The sequence below is a fragment of the Limanda limanda genome, chromosome 1 (assembly GCF_963576545.1).
Source record: "Limanda limanda chromosome 1, fLimLim1.1, whole genome shotgun sequence".
NCBI classification, from domain to species: domain Eukaryota; kingdom Metazoa; phylum Chordata; class Actinopteri; order Pleuronectiformes; family Pleuronectidae; genus Limanda; species Limanda limanda.
This window is the reverse complement of record NC_083636.1, coordinates 24,033,011-24,046,805: the sequence shown is the minus strand read 5'-3', so window position 1 is coordinate 24,046,805 and position 13,795 is coordinate 24,033,011. Positions and strand designations below refer to the sequence as shown.

Sequence of the window (13,795 nt, the reverse complement as noted above, 5' to 3'; positions counted from 1 at the left end):
GGTTGCTTAAGTCTCCCTTAGCGTACAGTGCATGTGATGGGAGTTTGAGTAAACTTTTTTGCTGGCAGCTGATATATTCTTTACAGTGTTTGTCAGTCAGACCCCGATAGTATAAGATACAACACCAATGGACTTTTATCTACCTTGCAGAAAACTGTCAATAATTACCGTGGGACAAGGACTCTTCTGGGGCTGTCGGAGATAGCTTGGATATTCTTGTACTCGGTTTGCACCACACCTGCTTAAACGTTGTTTAGGGACTTGTTTCGTGACGTGACCAAGTAGAACAGACTATTTAAGTTGATGAACCTAGTGGATTATATGAACTGATTGGGAGATCATTTTGTTTATCTTGTTATTGTTTGGGGTTGAAGTGTTTTGCTTGCCTTCCCTTTTTTTGTTTGCCTTAAGCCGTCCAAGTGGGACCTGATACTTAATTTTCTGCAAAACAAACCAATAATTGGAAGCTATACGTGTCAATTTCGTTATTGTATATTTTTGTTTTTAATCTAATCGATTCATGTAAGCAGGTCAGCTGGCAGCATTCTTTTTCATTTAAATGGAGAAAATACTGCATCTCTTAATCAAATCAAATTTGTTTATCAAGCGCATTTTAAAGAGCAACTTGGGTTGAGTAGTGCTTCACAGAGACAGCTTATCTTTCCCTCTGTTTCTCCTCTATCTCTGTCCCCTATCTCATGTCTTCCCATTTTCTCCTGACAAACCAACTGCTCTATTGTTCCCTAGTGTTTGCTCATTGTGGGAACTGTTTGAATCTTAAAACTCTGTATAGTGCCTAAATTCAAAAATCTTATACAAGTCATAAATTAATACAGGGAAGGACAATATTAAAAATCCCTTTTATTACAATAATTGTTGAAATCAAACTATTGTTGCAGACAATTCGATTATTTTATATAAATGTGGAACCCAAATGCAAACTGCGTAAAGCTGTAATTTAAAAAACACTAAAGATAGGGGAGATCCACTGTCTGTGAATGGCAACGGCCAAGGCATCAGAGCGCAACTTAAATATTTCTTTCAAACTTACATTAATATTAACATTAACAATTATTCCACCTACATGTATATCACTATTTGATTGAACTGATAAGCAAGAGCAAGTTTAAGTGTTACAGCTGCTTGAGCAAGTTTGAATGGTGTTAGGATATCAGGGTCTAGTCTTTGCCATAATGTTAACAGGTCGGGCTTTTTACACGTTACCTCAAACATAACATGAAAGTGCACATGCATGAGAAAGGTTATAATGCCATAGGTTCTCCACAGATATGTGTGCCTTTTGGTTTGAGAAACCATTGATGTGCGTCGTTTCTAAGGCCTGTGGTGTAAGTTGTGTGAGGACTCCCGGGGTGCAGCGGTACCTGGATGACCCCTCGATCACAAAGCAGAGATGAAAGAGACGGCGTCCAGGTTCATGACAAGGGTTTTGTAGAAGACAGGAATGTGGGCTGTAGCTCACGATAATTGTGCCTATTTCCGGACATCAGTAGAGTACCTAGACAGTCTATTGATTCTGAGAGTCTCCACACAGTTCAATCTGAGGTGACAGCCACATCAAAAACAAGACTTAATTATTTATCTGTCGAGACTGGCATTGTTAATAGGTGCTAACTTCAGATGAGCCGCATTTTACAGTAGCAATGACCAATGTTTTTCTGTAAAATCTATCATCCTTAATATTATCATATTCATTCATGAAGAGCATTAGATTTTGTTTATTCATTAGTAATTGACTTTTGCACTCGTATACAATTAAAAAAGCCTGTAGCAGCTCTTTGGACCCTCTGCTTGAGTGACAGATATTAGGGGGTCTGCTGTGCTGTGTACTGCCTACACCGTGCTTCAGCGTTCTCATGCAGTTTAAGCTTTTTAAACTGCAGATATCGTTTTACAGTTTTATCAATCTTTTACATTTGTCAACTTATTTTGCATGGCTCTGCTCACACTATAGTATTTGTTCACCCGGCCATAATCAGGTGTCAAAAAAGGGACATAGAGTAAACAAGAAGCTATTTTGGTCATTGATTACTTAGATTTTGGGCAAACTGGCAAACATCTGACCATCATCATTGGCTCTGCTAAATAGTAATTATATTCACATTTTTCAAACGTTTCACAGAACAAAGAAATAATTTGTCAATCAAGAAAGTAATGTTGAATTAATTGATTCTGAAAGTTATAATTAGTTGTTGCCTGAGCCACAACATATTAACATTCCCTGGTGGCCTGGGCTTCAGAATCTATTTATCAGCTGCTCATTCTTGCTGCAGTGGAAGACATGATGTAGCAACCTAGCAGTTAGCTAGCTTATACTGCAACACAATCAACCATTTATACCATATAAGCGATTCATCAATCAGCTGTAAAATGCTGTGTTAAGCTGCCTGCTACGTTCAATGATGCTGTGCCACAACAGTTGAGACTAGATGGAAGCTGGAACAATGCAAAAATTTGACAGTCGGAGTCTAAGGAACCCCTAGACAATTTAACCGCGAGTGACTTGGATGACCATGTCACCTTTTCTGCCAAAGGCAGGGAGATCCTTAATCTCATCTCTAAACAACTAGAAAATCTGGAACTGTTAATAGATGTCTGCCAAGTTTAGCGGGAGCCCCGGGCCGCTCTCTACCGCTACACGCAATCAACGCCTGGCAGATCAGCAGCACACACCCAGATTTTGCCAGTGTGCCACGCTGCCTCAGAGCCAGCCTGCCCTCTGCCAGCACCAGCTGCTGTTTACCTGACTATCTTTCATCAAAATCATTTTTCTTTCCTCACAATTTTACAGTTGCAAAACGTAACATTGTGTTTGCTTTGTACTTGCATGTTCAGTCATTTGTATCACGTTTGTTTCAAGGTTGACAAGGAACTTTTCATTTTCGTTGATTTGGACACCTCTGTGGACAAAAGTGATGGTGTTTCCACTATCCAGACAGCACGTGCATTTGTTTTGGAAGGGGTTAATAAAAGACACATGTAGCGAGTTCAGGAAACACACCAACAAAATACTGTGAAGCCGCAGCTCTCTTTGGATAGTTTTTACTGTAATGATGTAACATTAAACAAAGAATGCATGGGTTTTCATCCCCTCTTACTTGGCACACTGACCAAAGCTCGACTAGGGGGAGCTGTAAAAAATACCGATATTCAACATATGAGCATGAACCCATTTGTCCATAAAGAAAATCTTCGAACAATATTAGACATGATTTAACATAACCATTGAGTATTAAATATTTTTATACAGGTACAAGAAATCCATACTTGTCCCTCCTCTTGAAACATCCTACCTGCGACAATACCAGTTAAAAAACCTTGTAGGGGCTTTCATAATAAAAGAACAAAATGTAATCCCCAAACAACAGTCAACCATACACAAATTGAGCATGGTTCTAAAATGTATAGGTAAAAATCAGCCTAATCCATTTAGTGTTAAGCCCAATGTATATAATGATTCTTTCATTTTATAAATTGTCCACTTTAAAGTTCCAGTCTAAGAATTTGGGACCGCTACGTTGCTGGTTTTGATTCACTGACTATGCAGGAAATGAACTGTTGCAGAAGTGAATTGGAGATCAACTTAATGTTTCTTTATTGATGATGTTGATATTGTGGTTTGTTATCAGATGGTTGACTGAGACCATGAATATTAGTGGCCAGCATGTCCCAGCCTTCTTCCCTCCATTAAGGTTCAATGCCCTGCTCTCGTTCGGTGCATACACAAACAAACAGTACTCGCAGACGCAACCTTAACCATGACATGTTTCTGAAGCAGTGCTCACCACATCACCCTATTAGCAATTACAGAGTGTGTGTGTGTGTGTGTGTGAATAGTACACGTTTCTAACTAATTATCTTCTCACTGCAGTGTATGCTGATTTGAATGCAGAGGAGAGGTTGAGCTCACAGCAGATTGAGTGTTGTAAAAGGAGAAAATGAGTGAGATGGAGGCAGAATTGAATAGTCCTCAGTAGCTGCAAACTTCCATTGCCACTTCAACACAATCAAGTCGGTCTTGTAATGCAATGTCACAAAGGCACGGAGAGTGCGAGACTGACAAGGAAAATGTGCTCCTCTGTGGGTTTTTTGTGTTTGAGAGCCTGAACCACTGTGCTAAAATAGAGGAAGAATACTCATATTTTTGTTTTCTTTGTAACTCTGCTTAATTTGTATTCCTGGAGGTGGTGCGGTGTTTCCTCTAGCATAGGGTTAGGAAAGTTGACCAAAAAAAATCTGTATATTGATTTACATCAAGCTATACACAGTGCTTTAGTGCCAGGCTTTACAGTGTTGTTGAGACCATTGGATTGTTATGGGTGTTTAAAAATAGCTCCAGTGCTCTGTCATCCTGAAACGTCTTCTTTTAACTCCTTCTGTCTGTCAGTCTGTATGTGGTACACGTATCCCACGAGCCGTTACTCCAATCACAACCACACCTGGCATGTGTTTTTCTTAGTGGTCATGGGGAGTGCAGTGCCGAGTTTGGTGAGATTTATACACACAATATATGTTCAATCTCAACAAAAGTTGAACAATCAAGTAACCAGTTGTTACAGCCCCCTCTTGTGTCCAACCCTTTTCTGTCTATCTTTGTTTATGCAAGCCTTCTAAGTAAATTGCGCAATCCCTTTTGGCTTTTTACCCAAGTTTCTAAAATAACTCAAATACCAGGATTGTTGTTAACAATACCAATATTGGTTTAGTCCATTTTTTTCACAATGCTACGGATATTGATAGGGATCATTCCAAGTCCATTTCTTATCTTGAAAATTGTGGGTGTGTTTTAGAGTACTAGCATTTTTATGTATACTGATTGGGATGAAATTACTGGTACTTACTCAAGATAGTCTAATGTATATTTCTGTTGTAATAAACAGTATCATCACGCCTATTTCGCCAAACTGATCTTTGAGAAATTATTACTGAAATCACGGATTTACATGAGTCGATGCTTGACGGAATCAGGCTCATAGAGTGAGTATATAGTGGTACTGTGGGAAGAAGAAGAGGGCAGACAGGTGATGTAAATAGTCATGAGGAGCAAACAGTATATCATGCTCCGGGTTACTCAAAAGAATGTGAGTACCCAGCCATCTTGGTTGCAAATCGTCTCGTGCAAACATAGGAGAATGATTCCAGAATAAGTTGTAAATGAAACCAATGTTATGGTTACTGCATAATCCTTGCTGTCAACAGCCCAGTGCTCCTAGAGGTCACTGCAGTCAGGGAATTTGTGGCACACCCGCCCAGGGGTAATTGCGCCTTTGCTGCAGCATTACATGGAGGAGATTTGGCTATTATTTAAGGCTTTGCTCCTATGGTCCCGCACAGATCATCAGGCTGTGCTGAAGCATCTCAGGTTTTTAGAACTCCAATGAGACATTGCAGAATAGGACGCATTATTTGTCGCTGGAGCGGACAACCAGAGGTTTGTCCCGGTTGCGTTTAGCTGATTTCCGCAGTTAGAGGATCTTAAGATGTGATGCCTGAGCCGTTGCGACGGTGGAGAAGCCTAAGATGAGCTTGTCTTTCTCCTTGAGCTCAGCTTTCAGAGAAGCAATGCATTCCTCTAGACTGTGAGACAGTACTGTGATGTAGGGGCAGTGACCATCTAGCCTTTCAAACACCCCTTCAACCGGTTTATTTTGGACTCCCTTAAAACAAAGGATTAGATGGAAATCCCTGAAAAATCACCATGCTAATAAATGTGATTATTCAAAACTATAAATCCTATCTGTGCAATAAACACTGTGAGAATCCCAAGACTTTGCCAAACCTACAGATATATTTTTATTGGTTATAGTTAAGAAATGGAGCCGTGGAAGCGGTCCAGAAATTTTCTCTCACAATAACATTAATTTTCTTCTCTCCCAATTGAGAGAAGCAACAGAGAACTAAAGTTAAAAAACGGACACATTCAAAGGTTAACCTCTGACAGATTTCATAGTGACATTTCTGTGAGGCTAACACGTTGTCCTACGTTTCAATCTAAAAATCATGCATGACAACCTCCATTTCTCCTGTGATTTTTTAGCTAACCGTTTTGCGAATGTCTAAGAAAAGGGATAGTACACCCTTCCTGACCAAGCCGGACAAAATTTGCATTGCATGCATAGGCACACATAATAATGAAATGTAAGAAAAGCAATAATGGAAAAACATTTTACATTACACACTGTAGGGTCTTTATGACAGTGTTGGATCAAAGGACCAAAGAATTTATAGGAAGACTCATTACCTATCCACACCTACTGTTCATTTCTGCATTTGGAACAAAGGAGGATAGTTTACTCAATGCAAGAACCCCCAGGAACAGTGCAACAACACAGTTGTTGACGGTAAGGCACCTTGACATTGGTGGCCACCTGCCAATAAGCTGAACAAAGAAAAAATACAGTTTTCTATTTCAGAAAAACAAATTTCTACGACAGACAATCATCAAGTGACGTAAAGATAGTCTTTGACACAACGACAGTGAATCAATACCCTTAAATGCAGTGATTGATAATTTGCCTTTAAACATGACTGCTGTTTTTTCTAAATTTCAATAACTCTCATATGATGTTAAATTTACAGTTTTGTTTTGCAACCCTCGTTAACGGCCTCAGAACAAATGCACCGCGATTAGAAAGTTAGACTTTCTTTTAATGTTAGGAAAAACATTTCTTTTAGTAATAATATTCTACATTTTAGGCATAAATAGGATCAAATGTAAACATTCATGAGTGTAAAAATGTTTTTTTTATGTTCAAGGGTTTTCATCAAGCTGCATGCCAATATGCCGTTTTTTAAAACAACTCAGTTAACACCGCAATACACAAAACTGTTGGATGTTAACTCACAGAAATGTGGACTACGCCATACATTTTTCGAGACAAATGGAGATGAATACAACGGAGAGTGGCAGAACAACAAGAAGCATGGTAAGATTCTGTGTTATTAGCTTTCATTGACAGGTGAGATATTAGATATTTGGTTATGGTGCATGACTATTATTAATTATATAACTTTAAAATAGTTTGAATTACTATGTTTTATGGTTTTATTTTTATTTATCCTTTCAAGGAATAGGAACTCAGATTTGGAAGAAATCTGGAACATTTTATAATGGAGATTGGAAATTTGGAAAACGTGACGGATATGGCAGATACTCTGCGTTAGTGCCAAAAACGAAGAACTATGAGCTCAAGTACGATGGAAATTGGAAAAACGGAAAGAAGCATGTATGTATCTGATATGCAGCTATATATATTCACAAAACAAATTAATGTAATTATACACTGTGACATGTTTTTTCTTATTTTTTATTACTTAAGGGATATGGGACATACTTCTATAATAAATCAACAGTTTATGAAGGTGATTGGAGTGAGGACAATCGTAGTGGCAGTGGGAAAATACACTATGAGAATGGAGATATTTACGAAGGAAGATGGATGAGGGATAAGTGTCATGGACAGGGAATCATTCAACATGGTAAGAGCAATTTTATTTTCCTTCAATTTATTTCAGAAAATTTGAAAATAATTGATTTTAATTTAGTTTTGAACAATCTTGACTTTCCAACTTGTGTGTCAAAGTAAACGGAAACAGCTATGAAGGACTCTGGCAAGATGGCAAGAAGAATGGTAATGGAAAGTTCTACTATCTTGAAAAAGGGCAAATTTATGAAGGCTTTTGGGTGGATGGAGTGGCAAAATGTGGGACCCTATCCTATGTTGGAAAGGATGACGCACTAACCCCAATAAAGCATCCAATTCCAAAGGTATGATATTATGACTTACTACTTTAACAGCCGTAGTAATTTAATGAAATTCCTAGATTTTTCGTTAATACCTATCATTACAAAACGTTTATCCAGTGTAATATTGTGGCTTAAAACATGAACACTTCTTCTTTTTCAAGGTAGAACTGGTGGATATGGAGTTGGTTTTAAGGAAAACCCAGGCAGCCCACCTTGATCAGCATATTAAAGAAGAAAGAAAAAAGAGAGGAAAGAATTAAAAGCCCATAGGCTTGGAAATAAATGGTGAAATATGATTCTCCAACTATTTTGAGTAAATCTTTCCACGCAAATCACTGATTGTTTGTTGCTGCATCCACATCGTGGATTATGATGCTGGATTGTGTATCAGAGATCGTGATCATGTTGGTGGATTCTGTATCGGGCTGGCTAATCTTGATAAGGATTAATAACTTTGATTTTGGTAGCCCAAGGTCAAGGTGGTCTCGCAAATTAGGTTTATCTTACACATGATATCTTATTATCTTATGATCGTGATCGTAATGATGGATCCAGTATGGCGGATTCTGTATCGTGTTGGCTGATCAGGATAATAATGGAGGATCCTGTATCGTGTTGGCATCTGATACTGGTGGTGGACCACGATCGAGGTGGCAGCTGATGGTGGATCCTGATGGCGGCAGTGGACAATGACTGTGGACTATAGTGGCATCCGATCTTGATGGTGGATCATGATCTTGCTGGCTGCTGACCATAGACTATGAACCCATTGACCTTCAGCTATGCTTAAAAATGTTTATTCTAATCAATGCTGCTAAAACCTTAATCTTGATGATGTTCTCCTTCACACTTGACATCTATTGCACTTCTATCCATCCTGGGAGTGGGATCCCTCACATGTGGCTCTCTCTGAGGTTTCTACGTTCTTTTTACCCTGTTAATAGTTTTTTTTTGTAGTTTTTCCTTACTTTGTTGAGGGTTAAGGGCAGAGGGTATCACACCTTGTTAAAGCCCCTTGAGACAAATCGTGATTTGTGAATATGGGCTATACAAATAAAAGTTGATTGATTGATTGATAATCAGCTTGAGGGAATTTCTTCAAATTTGTTGGAAATATTCACTAAGACACAAAGATGATCTATTTAGATTTTGATGCCTTGATATCGAAGTTCAAGGTCACAGAGACCTATTTCTAGTTTTGAGCAAAGTGGACTTTATGACAGTTAAACTGTATATATATAATATAACACATATTGCAGTCACTACCAAAACTATCCTATCTTAGTTCATTCTAGATTAAATAGAATAAGCTGTTATGGTAACAAAAGACACTTGCCGTTGCATAATGTATGTAGCAGAAATGCTGGGTGGCCCATCTCAGAAGGTTTTTGGCTTCACTTAAAAGGCAGGTCAGGTTTTCACTTCAACTGCAGGAATAACAGGTTCTGCTTCAAAATGCTTCTTATCTACTGCACAGTGCTGGTTGAAAAATCTGACTATTGTTTATTAAAACTTGGACACTATTGTTTATAGTTGTGGCCATTGTTTATATCAGTAATGATAATGGCATCACAACTAAGAGGTCCAACTGTTTAAAACAGGTAGTAAACAGTTTGCAGGTAAAACTGAATGTGACAATTATTAATTCTCCCAAAAGTGCTGCCAAAAACAACAAACTACCTGCTAGATGTGATGATATGCACTGACCACACACAGCTGTTATGTTGAATGTAGTTATATGGTCACAAATGAAAGTGTCATGATAAAATGTGTCCTCTTTCAAATATGTAGCACTAGAGGCATGGTGTAGGGTGGCTAGGGGATCATGCAAAGGATTGTTGGTGAAGTAAAGTAGCTGACAGTGATCACATTTTATGGTAACATTTCTCTGTTTAAACTCAATGTAAAATTTAGTAAAAATATACCACTTGCCTTACTTCGAGTCAAACCTCCTGTTGACATGACCTGAAGTCTTTAAAAGTATGTTAACATATTAGGAGGTGAAAAAGACACAACAAACCCAAACTGAAAACTGCAAAGGTTAATTACAAAAACCTGCCCATATAGACAAGGTTGATCCAGTTTGAGAGAGTTTGGGGCATGAATTATCTTCCAAATATGTGAGACAAACTTCAAAGTTTTTTAGACATCCTTTGAAATTCTTTGTTGTGTATCTTACGGCATCTGACTTTTTGAAGTTATGTTAGTTTATCAATGAATTGCTGTACAGTATGAATAACGGGCAAAATAACCGAAGTAGAATCCGAGTTGTAATAAACTGGACTTTCGGTTTCAAGCCTCTACTTTTAAATACTGTCACAACTTGACCATCAGTACCCTAGTCCTAATTATATAGTTTTCCCCCGCTATTTGTAAGAAGAGGCCACTGCAAGCCAGACTACAGCAATAACTAAAAAATTAGTGCAGTATTTGTGAACTCTGAGGTGTTTTCTTTCCAAATGCAGGTGCTGGGTGAGCATGCTGTGATGAGTGCCAAAACACACACACACTAATCAATGTTATCTTCGAACTGGCACTCGAACTGCGCTCAGGGACAGAGAGTGAACTGACCTGAAACAGAAAGCAGAGCTACTATCGACCTAACCAATCAACGATTGAAGCTTGGACAGATGAGCTTGTAGGTGATCTCATGACCACTCATACACACCCCAAACTCACTTACTTACACACTACTGACAGACATTTATTGTAAACAAGCTTAAAAAACATCTATATAGTTCATAAACACAAATGTTAATTAATTACATTGTCAATAGATCTGATTCTCTTGATAATTGAGGGCTAAAATTAGGATCAAATAATAAACTTATTTAAAGTGCCAAAAGAATGGAGGCAGCATTTCTGTAAAGAAATGAAAATCATAAATCATTAATTCAATTTGTCTGACATGAAAGGTAAAGATTATCAAATATAAAACATGATTTTGCTTTAAAGACCCTACAATGAGTTTTTAAAGGGTTATGAAACAATATTTTTTTAATATTGCTGCCTTTCTTTGACCTACAACAGCAAATGAGACAATCTGAGATTGGCTTTTCCTTACAACTATTCTCAATGTTCTTTTTCCGGGAAAGATTAACCGCAAAGAAGGGGCAACCATTTACTCCACTCTGGATGGAAGAGCCTATGTTTAGGCAGAGGGAGAGGAAACAGAAAACGGGGGAAGCGACCAGCACAATGCGCTAGGCTAACCCATACAGACAAGCGATGGATGAGATCAGAATGAAAATTACGATACATTACCTCATCGCTATGCATCTTGCAAACAGCTTTGTGTAATGTTGTGGTTTGATATTCCAGCCAACTTTAAGCCCCATGACTGGCTGGTAAAGTCTCAGGAGGGATGTTCCATTTGCCCAAAAGGGGAGAGGGAGTTATGGTTTCCTGGTCCCTATATAAATGTATAAATGTATTAATAATCAATGGTTATTTTTAGTCAGTAATAATATTGTTAGGAGATTGTCTTTACTGATTAATGGGTAATTTTGTATGTATCTTCATTTTTATATTAATATGTTGGGTATTTTGAACTTCGAACCCTCCCTTTGGTACGTGCCCAGGAATCTCTCTCTCAATCTGCATTTGGAGCAGAGAGACAGTGGTCTGAGAAGAGGATGAAATCTGATGCAGTCCTTTTTTCATGTTACATCATTACAGTGAAACAACCAAAAGAGAGCTGCAGTGTGAACTCGCCAAAACATGTTTTACTTTCAATTTTTACTTTCAATTTTGTGACAGTGGAAACACTACCACTTTTGCCCAGAGAGCTCAACATCAACAAAAATAAAAAGGTCCCTGAAGGAGCGTTAAAATTAACTTTTTTTATGTCAGGAGTGATGACATTTTGGGAAAGTGAGGACATATTGGCCACAATTAATGAGCTGTTTGAGGGTTAAGATCTGGTTTTAGAGTAAGAATTAGGTTTAGTTTATAGGATTAAGGTAAGGATTAAGGTTAAGTATTTAGTTTTGATGGTTAAGGTTAGGGTAAGGGGCAAGAGAATAGATTATGCCAATGAGTGTTCTCATTAACAGACTGTGTGTGTGTGCGTGTGTCATAAGCAGGTGCTACTGCAGCCAGGCATGACCAGCTCAGTTGAGCAGATGGCATCATCTGTGGGATCTTTCTCCTTCACACCATCCTCTCTCTCATTTCCCACATCAAGCCTCTCCCCTAAGTCCCACCAAAGTCATGACCAACCTGTTAGTGCAGCTGTGCTGCCCTCCCCATCAACCACACGCTAGGATGTCAACTTTACTTTTTTCCTCCTATATTGTCACATCCTGTTGGTTTTCTACGATCACGGCCTCTATGATTCATTTTTTGTTTTTCTGTGTAAGACACGCCAGTTAATCCCTCTGTGTTTCTCCCTTGGGTAACACATATGATTAATGAGCGATAAATCCTGTTGCTCAACCATATAAACATGTGTCCCAATTGGACTGTATTCCAACAACGGCAAAGCATTTTTGTGGGAGAGAAAAATTTCCTTTGCTCAGCAGCACAGTGAAAAATGCACTTTTTATAGTTTTATGTAACCCCCCCAACATCTCATACCCAACAAACACTTTTCCATTATCCAGCCTCGTCGGGTCTGAGCCCATTTCTGGTTGCCTTATAAACAATTCATAGATCAGCCAAGTCCCCACTGGTTAACAAGCATACAAAAAACATGACCATCAAATATCTGGAGAATATGGTTTCTTGCACAGGAGTAGGTGGTGGTGATGGGGATTTGCCCAAAGCTGCAGTTATCATCAGTTTATCAATACCACAATAGGGGGAAGTTTATGTGGAATCTTCTGGAAAGTAACGAGACAGGTCAGCCGGGCATAGGCTAGCTTGTCAACATGTAGTTGCTTTCCACTGCTGGGGACAGCGATATGGGAGTAAAGGGATTCAGTTTGATGCTGAACTTCTCATGCTGGACTTAATGTTGTACAAAAATATACATGTTGCCCCTTTGAATTGTCAAATAATATAACTGCCTTATAAATCCACTGTTCTTAATAGAGAACTGATATAATTTAGGCCTGTCAAACGTTTAAATGTTTAATCAGATTAATCACAATTAATTCCCATTTCTAAATGCCGTAAATATCCCCATTTCCTCTATATATTCCCTAATCCTAACCCTAACCCCCCATAAATGACAGAAGGTGGAAATATACATTAACATTTGTTTTTTATTGATGAAAAGGCAAAATGATAGTTATTAAGATTGAAAAATATCATACAAATAAAAATAAAAAATACCACACCATAATTCAATGTGGCAGTCTCCTTGCTATGCCTCTGAGCAAATATAAGATGATCTTATTGAGATTTTTTGTTTTTATCAAACTCAAAGAACCTTTATCCTAAACAATTGGGGCATTTTAGCCTTTGCTTTTCTTTTTGAGCAAATGTAGGATGGTTGAATAAAACTTTTTTCTTTTCTTCTTTAAATCAAACAAACAACCAAACCTTTAAATGTGAATGTGAAATCTGAATCTGAGCCCATCTGTAAAAGCAGTGTTGAGCCAGTTCACACTTAGTACGAGTTCCAAGTTCAGTTCACCCAAATTAAAATGAAATAGTTCACATTCATAGTGCATTTTTTATTGGGATGATTTAGGTGACAAACGTATGCACATGTGTTTGGTTATGAATCGATGATGTCAGATCATGTCTTGTGTCGCTCCGCTCATTGACGAGTCATTTTCATGATGTTTAAATCATAAACTCGGGAGCGAATCAAACAAACAATAAGTTACTTCATGTACTGATAAGGTCCTGATAACTAGTGATGAGTGTTTATTAGTTCAAGTGAGAGCAGAGAGGAGGAGGACATAGAAACTCCAGCTCGGTACAAACCAACTGCAGCATCTGCTCTGATCATGACGCAGCTGATCACTGAGCAGCTGAGAACAGAGAAACTCTGTGTTCTACTGTTCTTCTACAAAGTCACTGACCGGCTGCTTAAAGTGAACGAGGTCTGATCTCACTGAGTGTGTCGCTCTGAGCGAG

General features: G+C 38.3%; 2 protein-coding genes across 2 annotated transcripts in view; one reads left to right on the top strand and one right to left on the bottom strand.

Moving 5' to 3' along the window:
- The window catches only part of LOC133007925 (seizure 6-like protein), a 55,268-nt gene that overhangs the window by 24,082 nt on the left and 17,391 nt on the right, over positions 1-13,795 (bottom strand). The gene's annotated exons all lie outside the window — the stretch shown is intronic.
- On the top strand, positions 6,800-8,025 carry LOC133004932 (MORN repeat-containing protein 3-like). The gene is made up of 5 exons (XM_061074495.1): positions 6,800-6,944; positions 7,087-7,244; positions 7,338-7,497; positions 7,602-7,786; positions 7,927-8,025. The coding sequence occupies exons 1-5, from the start codon at positions 6,800-6,802 to the stop codon at positions 8,023-8,025; spliced, it is 747 nt and encodes a 248-aa protein (XP_060930478.1).